This window comes from Bacillus rossius, chromosome 1, assembly GCF_032445375.1.
Source record: "Bacillus rossius redtenbacheri isolate Brsri chromosome 1, Brsri_v3, whole genome shotgun sequence".
Lineage (NCBI taxonomy): Eukaryota > Metazoa > Arthropoda > Insecta > Phasmatodea > Bacillidae > Bacillus > Bacillus rossius.
Window position 1 is genome coordinate 129,249,821 of NC_086330.1, and position 21,253 is coordinate 129,271,073.

The 21,253-nt window shown below is 34.8% G+C and overlaps 1 protein-coding gene across 3 annotated transcripts in view; it reads left to right on the forward strand.

The window, feature by feature from the left end:
- LOC134546139 (uncharacterized) overlaps window positions 1-21,253 on the forward strand; it is a 146,866-nt gene that overhangs the window by 61,210 nt on the left and 64,403 nt on the right. For all 3 annotated transcript variants that reach the window (XM_063388689.1, XM_063388691.1, XM_063388690.1), the window contains 2 exons: window positions 5,688-5,775; window positions 10,737-11,013. In XM_063388689.1, coding sequence (XP_063244759.1) covers window positions 5,688-5,775; window positions 10,737-11,013 — 365 coding nt within the window. The remainder of the gene's footprint in view (window positions 1-5,687; window positions 5,776-10,736; window positions 11,014-21,253) is intronic.

Genomic DNA, 21,253 nt, shown 5'->3' on the forward strand with positions numbered 1-21,253 from the left:
CGCTGGAAAATCCCTTTGGTTGGGGAGTTGTGCAACAACCAATGGCGCCCGAACAAACGTGAGTCGGGGGTGGAAAACGTTACAACAGCTCTATACATCTATAGGTATATCTATCTAACCCATTTCATTTTTCTATACCTCGCTCTAGGTTAACCTATCTCTCTTTCTCTCTCTATCTCACTATATATATACACACACACACACACACACTAAAACCTTTTTGTTGCGACCCCATTTATTGCGACCACCTCTCTATTACAACCTGATTTCGAGGAACCGTGAAAAAATTGCCGAAAATCCAAAGAAAATCGGACAGAAAATAAGTTTCTTGTGGTGAGTAGTGTGTTACTGTGTTTCTCTTGCCGAGTGCTGTACTGCCGTAGGCAGCGCATATCTAAAAATAGATACCACTTCCTGTCGACCGCTGTCAGCGCTTGACAATCCCCATTCCACAAATCACGTTATCTGCTTCATTTTAACGAGAGTAAAAATATGTTAAAACTGTCAGCAAATTGATAAAAGCTTTATGTGTCCGCAAAACAGGGCACAACACTGGCCCGCCAGTTGTTTTCATTTAAAACGTGGCTAAAGAACTTGTATGGATCAGGCTGAAAACATCCGGCAATACGTGTAGGTTATAAGGAATCTTGTTATGAATTGAGATGTTATGTTTTTCGAGTAGATATACACAGCGACCGACTGGATGCACGCCCGTCTCGACTTGTTTTAACTGCCGCAGCGATGTTTATTTTGACAGTTCAAGCAATTATCTTTTCCCGTGGGTTGACAGAAAAAGGTCGCTTCACCCAGCATAAAAAAAAGGCAACGCCATTTATTCCCCACGCAGGAAATACACTGGCTGCCGTCTGTCTCTCCCGCATTTATCTTTCTTCTAACATTCCACGTCTTACCTCTCGCGCGAGCAATAACGAAGTGACTACGGGGCCGTTTTATGCTTTGTTTGGTGACAGCAGCTTGATTTTATTTGGTATATTCCTTTTCATAGGACCCTTGCTATTAAAATACATTTATATTTAATTTTGAAAGCTTGTAAATTCCTTGCCAGAGATGACTGAACTCGAACTTGGTGTGAAATGTGACATATTTTGACATACTTTTTTTGGGCGTGTTTGGCGCGGAGGGAGGGGTCCGAAAATATTTACAACGATCTTACCTCTCCCCCACCGCTTTAGTACCCCATTCATAATAGCCAAATTTTACAGGAGAAGAGAGGGTGAAAAGAGCATTTTCTCACTGAAGGTTTTTCAAAGGGGAGCGAAGTTGGGGTGTTATAAGGGACACTAGATGGTTTGTATGTCTGGGAGGGATGAGCTACCCTTGAAGAATGTTAACGAGGGGAGGGAGGGGTGAGCTTATGCATCATGAAGCCGCTGCCGCCAGCCAGCCGGGCGAGCTTCGTGTGCGCCTACTCGCGTTGCAGAACCTACCGCTGCCATATTTTTAAAGGAAATGTCCCATTATGTTTTTTGTTATTCTTACATGAACATTATTGGAAGTATTAAAGCAGACACAAAAATATGCTGTGTGTTAAAATTAACAGATTTTAATGATCTTTCATTTCGTTTTTATTTTTTTTCTGATTTTCACATTTTGGTCAAAATGTCCAATTTTTTGACGGTTCCCGAGAATGTATTTGTAAAATCACTACTTTGTTAAATCCGGGGTTAGTGACATCGGGGTTCTAGTGTATTTAACTACAGCAAGCAGAAAACGTACATGTAAATTAACCAGTAAAAATAAACTGTCTTTTGACATATTTTCTTTAGAGGTGGCCTTTAGGGCGACGGACTTGTCGTGAAGGTTGAAGTGGGTTCAAAGCAAAGCCGTCTAGCATTGTGAGTGACAGCATCCTGCCATTGTACGGCTGGTTTCTTAGCGAGTAGGTAGCGGTTTGGGAAGGGGGGGGGGGGGGTGTGTTGAAATCAACTAAAAATTTCGGAAAACATCTATTACGACCCCCCTCTATTAAGACCCTATTCCTGGGAACCGTGAGGGGTCGTTTCAGAGAGATTTGACTGTATATATCACTCTATCTCTGTGTCTCTTTTATATTTAAATAAATTGTCATGCGTGCGCACTTATACAACAAAAACAGACAAAGTGCCGCTATATAAAATGAAATAAACACATTTTTTGACACGATTCGTGCTCCAACTATTGAAAAATAGTTATACTGTCTCAGTAACCTTCATGGGCATGCGCATAACAAATAACCAAAATTTCATCGCAATCGGATGAATGGTATAGAAACGCATACGGCACAAACAAACGAAAATTAAAGTCATGACAAACGCATCAAATGATGGTGCGTTTAAAATTCAAGGCAACTCTATCTATTGACGAAGTTAAGAACAAAACTGTTATTAGCGCCTTTATTTTGCTAGCCGCTGCGAGCTCCACTAAGCGGACTGGTCTCACCAAGGAGAAAAATATGAATTTGCCAGACCTTACTATGTGTATGATCGTGTGGCAGACATAGAGAAATGACACTCACTCACTATTTGTATGTCTATGACCTATGATTTTTTGTGTTATAAAATTCAATTATCACTTTTTCACTCCCTTAGGAATGGAATTTCATATTAATATGGGGTCTATGTGTTAATCCAGGTTATAAGCTAGCTATAGGCCAAATTTCATTCAAATCCATTCAGTAGTTTTTACGTGAAAGAGTAACAAACATCCATCCATCCATACTTACAAACTTTCGCGTTTATAATATAAGTAGGATGTACTTTCAGTTTTGGCTGAATTTAATGACTGCCAAAAGTAATTAACTCAGTATACAGTGTAAACTCTTTATAACATCATTCAATTTAACGACAAACTCCTTAAAACGTCAAAATTGGTTGACTTTGGTTGGTTTACCTTGTTTTCTATACAATAATAATAATATAACGTCACACTCACTCTTTTTAACTACAACAATACGGCATTATAAATCATTAAGCAGTACTTTCTAAGTTGCCGAAGTTGATAAGAACTGCAGCTGTGTACATTCTTTTGTTTGCTGTTTTGTTGTTTTATTATCTAGCACATGTTTACTTTGATGTACCAGAGATTCTAAGAAATGTTGTTTTTGGTTTTTGTATGATGAACTTGCACATGTTTACCTCGGTCACTAGACTTTTGTCAAGTCGTTACACGTTATCATTATCGCAGTTACTTACAGAATTTTGAACTGTAAATATGGCGAGTAAACGAAAATCTTTGTGTATTGACGAAAAAGTTTTATTAATACGCTCAATAGAGGCGGGAGAAAAGATCAGTGATATTGGAAGACGTTTTGGATTTAGTCGCTCTACCATGTCTACAATATGGAAAAACAAAGAAAATGTAATTAAAATAAGAAGAAACATAAGAAAATACATTTAAAATATTGGAGCAGCAAAAAACATCAGACAAAATTAACAGACTTTACGCAATAAGTGTCGTTATTTGTATGAATATTAATGTTCGTGTGTAAAATGTGTACTATATTAGTAAATACAGTCCAACCTCATTATTACAAACCTGAAGGGACCATAATTTTAGCACTTTGTAATAACGAGGGTTTGTATTAACCAAACTATTGGGATATCGTGACAAAAAAAATTGATTGAACTTTAAATGCCTATATTTACAATAATAAAGAAAATTATACACACCGTTGGTAGTATAAGCTGGCTTCACTACATGCATGACAATATGTAAACACTGAAGAAAATAAACACAATGCAACACTTACAGAATAAATCATAATACAAACTTCAATAAACTTGCATTCATGACACATTTTCTATTCAAACATTTGGTTTAAAAAAAGCATCAATTCTGGTTTGTACTATCTTTTTCTTATAGGCATTGTTTACCACATTTAACTTTGGTCGTATCTACTGCTGCCGACTCCCTACACATAGTTTTGCCAACAAGATTGTTGCGATCCTTAAACCGTTGTAGCCAACCATTGCTGAACTTGAAGTCTGAAATTACTAACCTCAATGCTAGGTAGTCTGCCTTCTTCTGAATCATAGGTCCAGAAATTGGCAAGTTTGCTGCACACATTTCTTAAAACCACTGCAACAAGGTAGCTTCCATTTCTTGATGTTTTGGGCCTCGCATTCTTTTTCTTGTTGATAATCTGCACGAACTTGCAAAAGCAGATTCAATCTTTTCACGATTTTTTAGTATTGTCGACAACGACGACTGCGGGATGTTAAATTCTCTCGCAATTTCAGTTTTCGTTCTCTCTCCATTGTCTACTTCTTCGATAATTTTAACTTTAACTTGCAATGTAAGTTTGTTGCGTTTACGTTTCGCAGTCATATTACAAAACAACTAACACTCAAAATTGAGGTTAAGATACACGTGCGTGAACACGGTAGCTTACAACTCATGTAGTTTCGGTTCCCTACCACGTTTGTGCAACTTCGGATTTCTCTCAAAAATTGAAATTAAAAAATCTAAGGGTTAGGATAGGTTAGGTCAGTCACAACATGCTTGTTTTCATTGGAAACTTCTGATTTAGCGGCTGAAGTGGCGTTAATACCAAAACGCAAAACTTTGGAAATTTTCGGAAATTCTTGCAGTGAACCGAAACTACGTGAGTTGTAGGCTTCCCGCGTGAACAATGGAAAATATCAGAACTTTTTTCCATAGATTGTTTAAACTTCTACTAATGTACACTTCCGACGACTAATATTAATAAGGTATAGAGTTCTTTCCTTTTCGTTTTCCGTTTACAACATGGCATCTTTTCTAGTTTAGTTACTAACATCGCCACTAGAGTTGAACTTTTCATCTTGTTTTTCGACCATTTTGCGCTGTAGGATACATACATGTATCTTTGGAGAAACGTTTGTTTACATGAAGGTTATGAAGACGATTTACTTTAGACTTCGGCGGTGAAATTCGTATTAACCGTTTACTTTTACACGTTAACAGCTACTTGAGGGATCAAAACAACTTTGTAATTCATATTAACCGTATTTCGTATTAAAAGTACTGAATAACATAGGAAATCATACTTTATTTTCCAGAACTGTGAAAGTACTTCGCATAAACGGGAATTTCGTACTAAGCGGATTCGTATTAATGAGGTTTTACTGTACATATTATTATAGAATAGTAAAATTAAAATGATATTATTTATTTCTCTCCACTTAACGACCACTCTCTATAACGCCGAAAAATGCTCAGTCCGTTAAGTGTCGTTATGTAGAGTTTACACTGTACTTGCAAATAATGGCAATCTTTTAAAATCATTTACAGATAATAAAAATCCATTGATAAAATGTACTGAATGACATGTGAAATACAAAGTTATGAAAAACTAAAATGAAGTAAACTTTTTTTTTATGACAGCCAACACTAGCATAAAAGATATGCATGTTTACCTCATGTTTGGTGAAAGGTGGAGGGGAAATTCGGGCATACTTCCATCACGGCAATGCTAAAACTGATTTTTGTATCATATGCATGTGGGAAATATTTTGGATAGTTATACACAATTTAAAATTTTTAATTTATGACTATGTTCTGGACACTACCATAATGAAAATTGATAGTGAAAGAACTGTACAAGTTTATTATTTTGCTTGCTCATTCTTTAAACATTGTGGCTACATGTTTGTGTTCCCAGGCACAAAATATTTTGATTTTGATATATGTTTCTATGTTTCTTTCAGGGAACTCTGAAATCCATATTTTGGAGACTATCCTGAAGGCAAGATTATTCACCAAACATCATGAAAAAATCTGTGCACCAATTATTGGGTTTGTCCTTATATTTATTTTATGTAAATTACTAGTGATAATTAAAGTTGTGGTCATGTCAGTAATTTAATTTTTTGTCTTTGAAATAAAGTTAAATTTTATGTAAAGAAAGATATTAAGGTATACTTAAAGGTAGAATCCATGTATGAATTAACCTAAATATCCTTACGTAATGATAGCAAGAAAAGACGGATAGACTGATAAGCATGGACTTCAGAAACCACAAACTAGGGGGGTTAAGAGTGAGTGTAATAGTCAGATGTATAAATGGATAGTTACTACACGAGTGACCTTCATGCGATAAGCAAAGACGCTTTTATTGTTACGAATATTGTGTTATGATTCATATGCAAGAATAAATTACATTAAAAAAATTTTATTTACTGTAATGGACATATCATTTGAGTTTGAATTGTTTAAATGAACTCATTTAACCATTATTTCACGAAAAAGTATATTTTTCTCAAGTTTGTGGGGATCCTGCATAGAAGGAAAATATGGAGAGCATGAAAACTGGGGGTAATCGGAAGAATGTTACTATACTGTTTTAATAATTTTTAACACCATTGTGTTCGTCTATTGTCTTAAAACAATCTGTATTTTAATCTTATATTCATACATATTTAAAAACCCATCTGTTTCATCATTAATTAAATGTAAGATAAACAATAGATCTTCTGTAAAAAGATACAATCATTTGAAATTGGTCAAATTTTGCTAGTCATTATTAACATGATCACAATCAATAATGTGTAGTTTCAAAGTGTTACCAAATTTAGTTATTTTATATTACATACTGGCATTGTTAATTGCAAGGCATTGAGGGAGAACATTGCAGTGTAAATGTGTATTGCCTAATTTGAGATGTTATGTTTGGTTGAAAGTGTTTTGAAAAATATATAATATGTTTATGGTATCTTGCAAGTTTGATGAAGCAGGAATAATGTTTGGTTGGACAGAGAAAAAAACTGAGAAATTGTTTAGAGCAGTGGTTCTCAAAAGTGAGTGCCAGAGTGCACTGGTGTGCCTGAGAAGATTTTGGATCATGACCTGTGGTATTCCAGAGAAATGTGTCCAAGATTTAAAAATAAATACAGTTACTCTGTTATATCATTTTATTACGGTTATACCTCTCTTTTTGTTAACACATTACAAAATTACAATAGTACTTAGAAATAGCTAACTTTATTTTGTTTGTCTTTGCAGAAAAGCAGTTTCTTTTATAAGTGTTTTCAGTAATAATGTGTGTTTTCTTTGTGTAAAACTGTATGTTACTAAGTTGAATATATGTAATGTATGGCTTATTATTCCAAAACATGTAACTAAGGACAACAGTTTTGGTTTTGAATATGGAGAAACTTTTCATGCTGCCATTTTGCCAACTTCATTAACATGAATATGTGAATGTTGAAATCTATCAATATTTGCTAAACATCAAGAATACAGATTATTTGTTTTCATATTTGGCAGAGAAGTAATTATGTTATGGCTAGTTTATCAGTTGGACTGAGTATGGTATGAATAAGCATGGAAAATACAGATAAGTACCATTTTTTAATCCCATATTCGTCACACATTTTATACCAACATAAAGTTTGAAAAGTAGGGTTGCGATTTTATTTGGAAAAAAGCAGTTTTGTTGAGATAAAGTTATAAAGCAAAACCTATTACATGGAAAATATGTTTAATTAAAAAGAATAGTATACAAAATCATGCCAAACAATTTAAATTAATAAGTCTTGATGCAAAAACATATTTTGTTCAACTTTAAATAGAAGAACCAAAACTAAAACAGAGCTGAAAAGCATAACTATCATCATAGTGCACACTAACTATGAAAGAGTGCAGGCTATCAAATGTAGTTAACTCGGCACGAGACAGAGCGCGTGCAATGCATGCAATCGGCAAGATATCAATATTGATACTCAACTATGTGTGAGCACTCTATATGATCATCAACGTAACCAAACATTAATGATGTCAACTAGCGCTGGCTACAATTTTTTTATACCCAGTACAAACTGCGACTGAGTCAAAAAAATAAAGGTTATTGAAAACGTCTTTAAAAGAAAATTTATACATAGGACAACTTTGTATTCCTATTAATTCAATAAGTAAACGGAAATATAATAATAGATTTCAACTTTAAAATAATTTGTTTTGTACGGTAAAAGAAATTTATTGGCAACATCTGACATGGAAAAAAGTAACGTATAATTTATCAAGAAAATAGCATAACCAAAACATGTGGCCATATTGGACGGGAAATCATATTTGGCGGGTGCATGTTAAGCAAGTTTCACTGAAATTGTAATACATATTGTATTTTCCCCATTATAACTACCAAACTGCCTGGCAGCAACTTGAAAACCGAATACTGTTCCACGGTGCTTTAACCTATCATGTTTACTACCTAGAGACAGCGCTCAGGATCTAGCAGCAGGACCAAAAACGTCAAGCAACTATTATGCTAGAATTTTTTTTTCCGATTTTTGACACACTAAAATAACTGTGCGACGATAATGCAATTTAAAAACGGTATGTTTCAATATTATAATGCTTAAATTTATTTGTTGGATCATATTGAATACTTTTGATGATGTTAATTTCCAAAATTAGACAGTAAATACAGGGTAATTATAAAGTCCGTGAAACATTTAAAAAAATCGGTAAAGTGAAATGGCTAAGAATTATGTAACAAATTATATACCACGTGAAAGAAAAACTCTCAAAGTTTTTTTTTCACTAGTTATAAATGTTCTATGTGTCCACCTTGCGTCACACGACACACATCTAATCGATAGTCCAATTCTGCCCATACCCGACCCAGAATATCAGGAGTGATGGTAAGAGCAGCTGCTACGATGCGGTGTCTCAATTCGTCAAGGTTCTGTGGTAGAGGTGGAACATAAACACTATCCTTGATGTATCCCCACAAGAAAAAATCGCAGGTGTCAAGTCCGGTGATCGTGGTGGCCACGGGAGTAGCACTTGGTCAGCGGCCGCCCCACGGCCCATCCAGCGATGTGGCAACGTCTCATTCAGATAATCTCGTACCACATGGTGGTAATGAGGTGGAGCACCATCTTGTTGGAAGATAAAGTCCCTGCTATCAGCTTCAAGTTGTGGCATAAGCCACAATTGTAGCATGTCGAGGTAGGTGATACCAGTGACAGTTCTCTCAGCGAAGAAGAAGGTGCCATAAACTGTCTTGTTTGACATGGCACAGAACACGTTAACTTTTGGCGAATCTCTGACGTGTTCGAGAGTTGTATGTGGATTCTCTGTCCCCCATATGCGTGTGTTGAGTCTGTTGACTTTTCCTAAGAGATGAAAAGTGGCTTTGTCACTGAATATTAATTTGCTTGCGAAGTCATCATCTTCAAGACTGTTCTGCATGGCAATGCAGAACTGCAGTTGGAGCAATTTGTCATCGTGGCTGATGGCTTGCAGAAGCTGTAATTTGTACGACTTCACTCTTAATCGCTTACGAAGAATTTTCCACACAGTTGGCTGAGGGATGTTCAATTATGCACTAGCCCGATAAGTTGACTTCTTGGAACTCTGCACCATCACGTCCCGTACACAACCACTGTCTGTTGTGACACGCCTGGCCGACCCGACCGTTTTGCATCGCACCAACAGCCGTCTTCCTAGAATTTCTTGTACCACTTCATTATGCTATTGTAAAATGGTGGTGTTTTGTTAAAATTGCCACGGAAAGCTCTTTGGACACTCGCTACCGATTCGCTACGGTCGTATTCAAGCACACAAAAGGCTTTCTCTGCCTGGTTCGCAGCCATTTTCAGCAACTACATGCACTAGCGCCCCTGTCGGTTGTTTTTTAAAATAGCTTTTTGGTGCTACATTCAAAAAAACTTTGAGAGTTGTTCTTTCACGTGGTATATAATTTGTTACGTAATTCTTTTCCATTTCGCTGTACCGATTTTATGGAATGTTTCACGGACTTTATAATTATCCTGTATATAATTATTTTGGTTGGAAATGGATACAGATGTATTGATCTGCAAGATTAGCAAAATTCCTGATTAGTAAATGTTTAAGAATAATTTCTAACTTGTATTATAACTCAGTACTCCTGACAATCTTCTGTCTGACTGAGAAAAGCCAGAGACAGAATAAATTAAGGAAATATCAGTGTAGTTTATATCAGGAACTGCATATACATTTCGTAGAAATGCAAGTTCCTAATGAATATTATTACTTTTGCCAAGATGATATTATATGCATGTAGTTATTGGTGATATTGTAATCATTGTAAATAATTAGAGATCATGGATGTAATATTTATAAATATTATTCTATTTTATATATTTATATTGTGTATGGAATTTGTAGCATTGTGCTCATATAGTTACTCAATTATGATCATTGACCTTTGATTAGGGATTACAATCACTGGATTTAATATTTAAGGCATGGTATTAGTATCCCTTAAGCACGTATAATTCATTATATTGAAATTACACAACAGTAGTTAAATTGATGATGGTCCCCAATTTCACATTCTGTTTCTGATGTAATTTGTATTTTACAATATGACATAATTACACACACATATATATATATATATATATATATATATATATATATATATATAAGGATTAAGATAATTAAAAAAAACTAGAAGTAGTTAAGAAAACTTAAAAAAACATTGTATGTTATTTTAAATGACTGAAGGTATATTTAATTTTTTATCACATTTTTTCTTTAATATTTGAATTAATTATTAAGACATATTTCTCAGATATTTAAATATGGTACAGCTACAATTAGGTATTTTAAATGTGCTGACTTAAAAAAAGTTTCAGTATTACTGCGTTATATTAAGTGTGTGGGAACTCTGGTTTGGTTGGTATAGTCTTATCACTATGATTTCTTGTTATGTATGTCTGTAATGCCATGGCTGTGATGTAATGTCTATCTGGTATTGTTCACAGGAAGGTAGTTGGTTCGGCGAAGCCATCTTCACTGCAGACGATGATGTACGTGAGGTACCTCCTAGTGTACAAGCTGTGGAAGAGGGTGGCAGGCAGCAGTGTGGAGAGAATACGCATCAACAAGTTAGCCATGCAGAAGCTTGTGGCCCCGGCAAGCCTCCTGGACAAATCTTCGGCGCCCATCTTTATCTCGGTTCTTCCTAAGAAACCAAAGACTAAGAAGAACACCACCATGTTCTTCATGCAAGCAAAGTTTGATCTCAAGAAATCTGTGCAGGTATGTCGAGATATCTTTGTTTTTTAACAACACCTCTCACCCCTCTCCTCTTTTTGTGTGCATGTGCATTTGAGCACTTGCACATATCAGGTGTCCTAAACTTGTGAAACTGGATGGGAATAAAAAAAAAGGTAGTCGTAGGCTGAAGCCAAGCTTACTATTTTCAAAAAAACATTCATTTACATTTAAATAATATTTAATTATGTTTTTTATATTTAATGTCCATCACTTTTTCAGCATCCCTTTCTGCTTACCATATCTAAATGACCTTGCTGTCAATAGAAATAACCCACCCCCCACTTTTCACATCAAAATCCTTAACACATACGCAGATGCATGCACATACGTACACATTTTAAGATAATTTATTAATTCAAATAAAATTGATGGTATTTCGTGCTTTATTTGAGGCATTTAGCAACTTAACTTTAAAATTTGTTTTATTTCTGCAATTTAAGAGCGTTCATCGGAGCAGCAAGTTCTCAGCTCGCGCCTGGTACCTGTATTTGGGTGTGTGTGTGTGTGACCGCGAAGAGAGCAAAAGGAGGAGACAAAAATGTGTCAGTTATCACTCTCGTACGGTCTTCTCCACACCATTCATGAGGTGTTATCTTTCTTCCCCCCACCTTGCGGGCCCCATGTCAAGATAAACCCTTCCCACGACCATGGACGCACAATAACCGATGCGAGCCACAGCCACAGTGCTATGCATACGTATATATGTACACTCCAGTGATTCACTCATCCTATTTAGTCTTGTTTCATATTAATATATTTAGGGATGGGTCGATTCAATTCTCCGATTCCTCGATACCACCAATTATTAAAAAATTTGGGTACTCAGTATTGGGTACTAAAATAGGGCAAGGTAGGTTAGGTATCGGTTAAGTTAAGCAAATACAGTAGTAATATATTTTCGTCTGAGCTTTTCTTCCATATTTTAATATATCTTACCTGCCATATGCGCATAAAATTCCTAATAATGCTCATTATTATTAAATATTAATTTTAAACGAATTAAAAAAAAATAAAAACAATGTTACCGGGCATGTTTAACCTCTAATTAAAACTCCACGATCGAAGAACATTATTCCTCACTCATGTATTAGACGTAAATAAATTGTAAAAAGACTAATTAATTTTATTTACAGTTTGGTAAAGTCCATTGTTTTTTGTGAAGAAAGTGACGGTTATGAAACGAGATCACATCACGTGTCGTCACCATCTTACTTTTGATCCATTCAAGGATGATGGCCTCCACAAAACATCTGGTCCCCATAAAACAAAGTCAAGTCGAAACGTATCGATTCGTTGCTTACGGGACAAATTGTATAATGAAAGCAACAATCGATTTTAAAGAATTCTCTGGCCATACCGCCAACAGAGGCTCGTGTTTATTACTTGCAAAGTAAAACAGTAATTCACTGTCGTGCTATTGAGGTTACTGCATATGCTATTTATTTGGCACAAATATTGTTTTGCTAAAACTATTTTCAAGTGTTTTGCTAGTTTGTTAGTAAAACGAATGTTCGCAGACTGGTCTGATATTGTTGTATCAACATGTCTAAAGTTTGGGCACATTTTCGCATCAATAGTGAAAATGACAAATATAAATATGCAATTTGTAATCATTGTAGTGCGCAAATTTCATGGGGCGGTACTTCCAAATCTACAACCAATTTAATGAAGCATTTGAAATCCCGGCACACATTACTACCAGAAAAAACAGTCTTTGAAGAAAAGTAAACTTTTGTTTACAGCACTGTCACCAACTAAGTCAAAAGGTACCACAGAAAAAAGTAGTGCTACCTTTGAACCCATTTTGAACAAAGATGTTATGTTATCGGCATTATCGCCTGTTAAAGAACCTTGTGTAAATGTTGAACTTTTTTGTGCACAGCCTAGTACTAGCAAATAAACTTTATGTGAAGATGCTTCTTCACTGGTAGTTGAAAAAAAAACCTGAACATTTAATCCTAAGTTTATAATTATCCTTTATGCATGTTATTATCATTATGTAATGCATTCATTTCTTTAAGTAGTTTTAATTATGTGTCCAGAATTACCAGGAATCTAAAACTGGAATGACTCGGAATCGAGAATCGAAATTTAGGAATCGGTACCGGTATCGGAATCGATAAAAATGTGTACTCAACCCATCCCTAAATATATTATAATCACAAAAGTAAAAATGGTGTTATAATACAAACCACACTTTAACTTGAATACATTTTGAAATAGTTGTAATGCGTAACTAGGAACTATGATAGAAAATGTTTCAAATTAGGTAATGATTTCAATAAGTGCAAATATTAAATATTTGACGTAACAACGTCTAATAAATATATGAACGCCGGCTGCACGCACAAAAAAGGATGACTCATTATCCCGTTACGCTCATTGTACCTTTGTGCCGCATCTATCTCTCTTCCACTAGATTGGCCTATGAATCTACTATTATATTAAATAGGTTAAGGCTGGCTTTTCAAAAGTAGCTTTTAAATTTAGTACTTTAACTAAACTATTTTTTTATTAATTAATTAATCATTAGCTTTTAAATTTAGTACTTTAACTAAACTATTTTTGACGTGACGTCTAATAAATCGATGAACTCTGGCTGCACGCACGAAAAAGTGTCCCGTTACACACATTGTTCCATTACGCTGTGTCCCGTTGCGCTCATTGTTCCGTTATGCTGTGTCCCGTTATGCTCATTGTTCCGTTACGCTGTGTTCCGTTACACTGTCGGCGAGTGCAGTAATAATAGTTTATGTTACAATTGACTAAAAAATTATAGTGATTCATATAATTGATAGATATTTGATTACAGTTTATTTATATGAAAACTTGTTCATAATTATATTTAAACTTTATAGTTAAACGCCAGTTTTTAACATTAATTACAAGTCATCTACACGTGAACTGTTTCGTCGACTGTTTATAAAGTGAAGTGAAAAGTTAATGTGGTTTTCATTGCTTATAACAACAACAATTTCGGCAATAAAGGTTAATTATTCTTGCATTTTAAAAATCTGATTACTAGTATAATTTCAAGTGTTTATTCTTTTAATATTAAAATAAAAATGATTCAATTTTATTCATAAAGTATGCAATCATTTCATCAATGTTTTGTTATGATGTCACGTTAAACTATCGTCCGTAAACCGACTTTACAGACAACCAATTTTTTTTATTAATTAATGAATTTTTTGACGTGACGTTTAATAAATCGATGAACGCCGGCTGCACACACGAAAAAGGATTACTCATTGTCCCGTTATGTTCATTGTACGCTTGTGCCGCATCTATCTTCCACTCGTTTGGTCTATGAATCTACTATTAAATAGGATAAGGCGGGCTTTTCAAAATAAGCTTTTAAATTTAGTACTTTAACTAAACTATTTTTTATTAATTAATTTTTTTGGTTATTTTTCCATTTTTTCAAAATAAAGAGCAATAAACAAAAAGAAACACAAAAGAGAATTTTAAAAATACATATGTAGAAATTTTAATATCAAGTTGAATCGCCTAACAGACGTGCAAGGGAATATAGGTACTATTTTATGGAGCCAATTGAACGTTTCAATTAAACAATCACTTTCATTCAAAAAGTTATTTTTAAAATAATCTGTTCGTTAAAGTAATAAACATATTTGAATTAATGAGTGCAAATAAAAGTAAATTTATCAATTAAATTGTGGATTTCATTTCACTCCTCCTTTGTATCCATACAAAATACTGATAATTCAATAAAAATGATTCAATTTTATTCATAAAGTATGCAATCATTTCATCAATGTATTGTTATGACGTCATGTTAAACTATCGTACATAAACCGACTTTACAGACAACCAATTTCTTTTGATGATCTTTAAATACTACGGACAAAATACGATAATCTAAACCCCTTCGTCTAAAGTCAGACCTTATCCTCCATCTGTATATTTCTCTAACCTCTGGATGTGACACTGAATTTAACATGAAGTACATATCGTCAAATTACAAGGTTCAGTTTTCTCTATGAGAAACAATGTAAAATCAAAGTCGGAGATATTAACATTCCAAATTAGTTTAAATTCATTTAATTTGCTTTATCTGGGATTTTTTTTACCTCTTAATTTATGAATATACTAGCAGTGCCCGCGACTTTGTCCGTATGGACTTTGTTGTGGGGTATTGTGACTTTCTGAGATAATATGGTAGATGCACAGTTTTAGGTTATTCTCAAAACACTCATAACCAATGGTATATTAAAGTACTTCTGCGTAAACTATATTTTTAGTTTTGTCTTCCGGCAGAAGTAGAAATTGATTTTCTCCCGAACCAGATCTCAACAGAGCAACATATAGTTGCCCGTGCCAAAAAAACTCTTGGTGTAAATATATTCCTACGTACTTAAATGTTTGTCCCTGGGCCTTATTAATTGTTACCGCAAACGATACCTTCACCGGAAATTAAATTCGCTTAAAGTGAAAAGGCAAATCCGTTGGTATCATAGGTATGCCAGGTATCAGCACTGTTTGCCCTACTGCTGGACCAGTCAATACTGTAGCACCAATCACGTTATCATGAAGGAATTTTACTTGGAGTCTGGTTCCGTTGCATAAATGTGGTGGTTTAAGATTTCTTGGCAGCACAATTGGACAGGCAGTTTTTAATTTGAGTGAATGTGAAGGAAGGCCACTCGGATTTAAAGAATTTAAAAATTCTTGTGGATAATGTACTGCATCTTCTTGATTCATTACTTTATTAATGGACCTGTAGTTCACTCTATCTCCTGGAAGTTTACCCAGTATCATGTTGTTGATGTCGTCAACGCTACTGTTTCTAGCTGCCAATATTGCCCTTTGACACATCCACTGGTAGTCTTTGTTTTCTATATGGACTACATCTGGGTACACTTTAGAGATTAGGTCTTCAATGCTAGTCATACATGCGCGTGCAATACTTAATACTTATTTGGCTACAACACTAATACTTACATTTTAAATATCGCGATATCTTTTGAATGAAACGTCCAAATTGAATAATTCAAAAAGTTCTAGAAAGGTATTGAATTCGTCTTGAATATGCAGTAATTTATTTTGATAAGGATTAATGCCAAGGTACACAAAGAGTTTTTGAAGCGACTGCATTTTAATTATTTAAAAAAATAAAAGAAAACACTAATTGTGAGATAACTACAATAGTAAGACATATGGTTACGCAATATTTTTTGAAGACAATTATATGTTCTGCAAAGTGGTAGTACATTGTTTTGTTTCGCAGCGCACGCCGTGTAAGGATTTTTTTGGGTCATATTTTTACACCTTGGGTTACCTTATTGGTAGAGCCAAGATTATATGGTTTTATGCGAAATCGCGAATTTTCACGCGAAATTCATCCCAAACCGCGAAAAATGCGAAATGTTTTCTAACCACAAATAAACACCTCAATATTGATTTAAATCGTTAACTACCGACTATTGGTTGATTGACAAAAATTCCGTATCTGTTTGTAGAAGAAATGGTCGTCATCCAACTGCAGTGTGGTGGTTATTTAATGCGTTAATTATTCATCTTAAAAAATTACAAGATATCACAAAAATTGACGATTTCACGAACAAAAAAAAGATCGTTATCGGAGTTAGGTTAGGGTTTTTAAACGCATCTAGCCACTAGAGATCACGCAATATTAACAACTGACGATCGTAAACAAAAATTAACAAGTTAACAAACACAACAACGTGAAAAATCTCAGCGCCTTGTTTGCTGGATGCTTTGAAAAATACACGTGAACAAAAACTGCATTCATTAAATAAATACGTATGAAAATAAAATAAAAGCGAATATTGATATTTAATGATCACTTGATATTTAATGAAATTTCACTGTAACGCAATTTTGTGTGCTTGTTGAATAAGCAGTTTACCATGCAGCCTTCATTTTCATTTCACTCTTCACAGGCGAGAGAGCCAAAATCGTAACATAATCGAAGTTTTCCGATCGCTAATGAAAAAGCACCATATTGCAAGGATTTATTTATTTTACGGTCATTAAATATTTTAAATAACGCTTACCTACCCAAACCTTCCGGAAAATAAATAAAAACATTTATTTCACTGACCTGACATAACCTAACCTATTACTTCGGGTATAAGGCTCTCTCGCCTGTAAAAAGTAGGCTTCCCGCGTTTTATTTTTTCGCTACAACTTCAGTAAATACTAGTTTTTGGTACCCCTGGGCTTTGTTTACAAATGACGTGCATAAATGAAAGCTAAATTTCTTAATCATGCCGAAAAATAAAGCTACTGCGGCATCACGTGCTGACGAGTTTAAGAATGAGGGATTATATGTCAGTGACGGAAAAATACTTTTCTGTAAATATTGTAATTGCCGTTTGGAGCATGAACGTAAGGACACGGTAAACAAGCACATAATTAGCGACAAACATGTAAAAGCTAAACGATCCCCATGCACTTTGAAACGACAGCTTTCTATCCCAGAAGCAGGAGTGGCTCAAATATGCGCCAAAAAACAAAAGGAAGATTTTGTTCTCGAAACTGTTGAAGCCTTTGTAGCTGCAGGTATTCCTCTTGAGAAACTTGACAACAGCAAGCTGACTGCATGGATGCAGAAGCATGTAAGTGGTGCTGGTGATCTTCCAACAGCGGATTGGATGAGGAAAAAGTACATTCCCCTACTTAGAGAGAAAAAAGAAGTGGAAATCAAGCAGCAGCTCTTGGGGCAAGATGTGGTCATACTCGCAGATGAAACCACTGACAAGAGTAATAATTGTGTTTTCAACATCTTGTTTAAAATTCTGAAACCAGGTGCTGAACAAGATGTTATCTTAGGGGCTTCTTGTGTCCTTGATGCAGCAAATGCTGTTTGTTGTTCTCGGGCAGTGATTGATGTATGCTCCAAATATGAAGTCAAGGAAGAAAACATAATTGCGTATGTTACAGATAGTGCCAGGTACATGACAAAATCTGCTGGCACCCTTGAAGGTGTATTTGGTGACCACATGTACCACATACAATGTTGGGCCCATAAAGTAAACATTGTTGGGCAGATCTGGCAAATCAACTTGGAAGAACTGAACCTCTTCGTTTGTAAGGTAAAGATGGCCTTTCTTAACACCAGAAAGAGGAGGCATGCATACCTTCAATTTCTTCTCCAGAAACATGGAGAAAACAAGGCTCTGGTCAAGTTATTCCCCATGCCAGTTGTTACACGTTGGAACACATGGTTTGAATCTGTATCATACCTCGCACTCCATCTGCACGACATTGTGGAATTCTTTGAGCAGCTTAGCGAAGATAACTCTGGTGTTAAATATATCAAGGGACTCCAGAAGGAAGAGTTACAATGTCTTGAGGCCACTCTTACATTTGTGGCTCAAAACTGTAACACCTTTGTAGAGCTAATTAATTTTCTTGAAGGAACAAAGTATCCTACTGCTCATCAGTTGTGCACAAAATTGAGTAAACTGCAAACTACTCTTGATGTCTTGGCTAAGGGAATATTTCCTGAAAATGTTGAAGACATTTTGGCTGAAATGAAAACTGTCAACTCTGCAGCCCTTAAAGAGCAGTTCAAGAACACAGCTAAACTCAGTCTTATAAAACTGATTGATCTGGTGAACACTGATCCATCTCGTCAACTATTTCTGGGAATCAGCGCTCTAATGAATCCTCAAAATGTAGGAAACATTCGTGTGGAGGAAAAAGAATTCCAGAAACATATTGGGAACCTACCTTTCCTTTGCAAGGTGCAGAAGACCTCTGTAGCGACAGGCTACATAACACTCCAAAACCTGGTTTCCCAAGAGCAGAAGAAACCGCATGTGAACTACATAGACATGGTGGACATACTATGTAAAATGAAAGCGGATTATCCTGAATTTGCAGCTGCTGCTTTAAAGTTAATATGGATACCTGCAACGAATGTGGACTCAGAAAGATCTTTTTCTAAGTATTCTGTAGTTGTAAGTGACAGAAGAAGATCTCTAAAACCAGAGAATGCTGAACTGCTGACAATGGTGGCTTTTTCCTGAGCTTAATTATATTGCATTTATAGAACAAAAGTTTAACTGTAGTTTATATTTTAATTAATTTAGACTCTCTCCTGAACTCAGGAACAGTACTTACCTGCATAAGAATACTGAATATTTTAGTTGTTAATTTTTTATGTACTCTCAACATAGTATTGTTTAATGTGCATATTTTAAGTCTCTAACCACGAATTATTGAACATTTGATCAAGGCAGCTCTGCTAGGTGTGTACATGTTATTACATGCGTTTTAATTTTTTATGACGATAAAGACGAAATCCACAATTCTTAATGACGAAAAGTCCTTTTTCATAACACCATAAAATCTTGGCTCTACTTATTGGACTTCTAGTAAGGATCCCTAATGTTATTGATAATATAATATAGCCTATAGCCTTCCTCGATAAATGTACTATCCAACACTGAAAGAATTTTTCAAATCGGACCAGTGGTTCCTGAGATTAGCGCGTTCAAACAAACAAACAAACAAACAAACAAACTCTTCAGCTTTATAATATTAGTATAGACTAGATGGATGAGTCGTTGTGACATTGCTTGGACAGTTATTAGTAGCAGAGATTATACAAACCAACTCTAGACTAGCGTAATCAATTACAGAGAACTCAAAGTTAAATAAAACAAGATATAGCTTGCACAGGCTTGTCAGTTAGGGTAAAGCACTTTACGATTAACTTTTCTACATTGAAGATAGTTATAGAAAATTACTTCACAATAATTGGTCCAGCAAATTAAAAATTATAATATTGATTTTACGTTAATTAATCAGGAATAAATCTACAGAGCAACACGTCGTTTGGAGTACCTACTAATATTTCAAAGCACTTCACATACATATTTACACTGTCAATTAACAGTAACTTCATACCACTTAATCCTTCTGTAGTTCCAAACATAAGTCAAAGGATATCGTGGAGTTATTCGTCCAACCATAACATATAGTCATGACTCATGACACTCCATAAATTTCTTCATTGTCACTGCGTTTGTTGGTAGGTAGCAGTATAAATAACCAGTAGATCCTTTGACATCAACTCTATATTGGAAGTTTGACTATCATCATGTATACCCAGGTTCTTCAAGGTATTATGAAATTTGAATTATGGGGCTCTTGATTTAGTTATCCCTCGTCCTGAAGTTCATGGTCCAGCATAATAGTCGAAGCAAGATATTTCGCAGGACAGTTATAGATCCGTAGTTTTCACTCTAAGATACACGCTGAAGTCGCCAACAGTTCTTTTTTCAATCTCCGTAGTAGCTTAGATCACATTTTATACAATTAAGTATATATGGATCATAATTTTAATCAATTATAATCAACGTACATAATACAGTCTTACTGTATAAAATAACAATGATGTATTTGCTTCTTTCAAAAAAGAACCAAATTTTGTGTGTTTTCAACAAACAATTTTGTTTCTCATAAATAAATTAGTAATACCCAATTTCAGTCACAAGTACAAATAAAAAATACGTAGTGTTGATTGCAACACAGTTCGCATTTCGTAAACAAAATGGCATTTAGTATGGAACTAAATGTCACTTGTAATACACGTGGCACCCACGCACACAAATTTTATACATTATGTAATTAGTGCGTTAGTAACGAGTGATAGTCATTCCTGTGGACTACCTCGAACTCGATTTCTCAGTTACTTCCACAACGATCACCAACAGAAAGACAATGAAAAACAAAAATTACATAAACTACAGCAACACAGAGATTTTTCTTGGTTTTCCTGTTGTATAGCACAGACATTTTATCCTATGAAAACCATTTTAATTTACATAATTGCATGATTAAGTACCAGTACATAAGTTACAGTGATTTTATTCTTACCAATGTAGGCTAACAAGAACACACGACAAGGAACACTGGTCAAGATACATTAACACAATCACATATACAACATATACACAATATAACAAACAACGTGAACATAAATAAGATACAGTAGTGTACATTTAGAGTTGATATAGTCCTACAAAATACAAAAAAAAATTAATAAGGAATTATGTGTTCCAGAATTTTAATGTAAAAGTTATTGTTCACATATTTGTCCAGTTAAAATTTAAATATTTTCTGGAACTTAAAAGTTACATAATTGCAATTGAACTAATTTCTGAACACAGGTTTTATTGCAAATGACCTTCTCAATTGTTGGTTTCAAATTAACTACAGACTA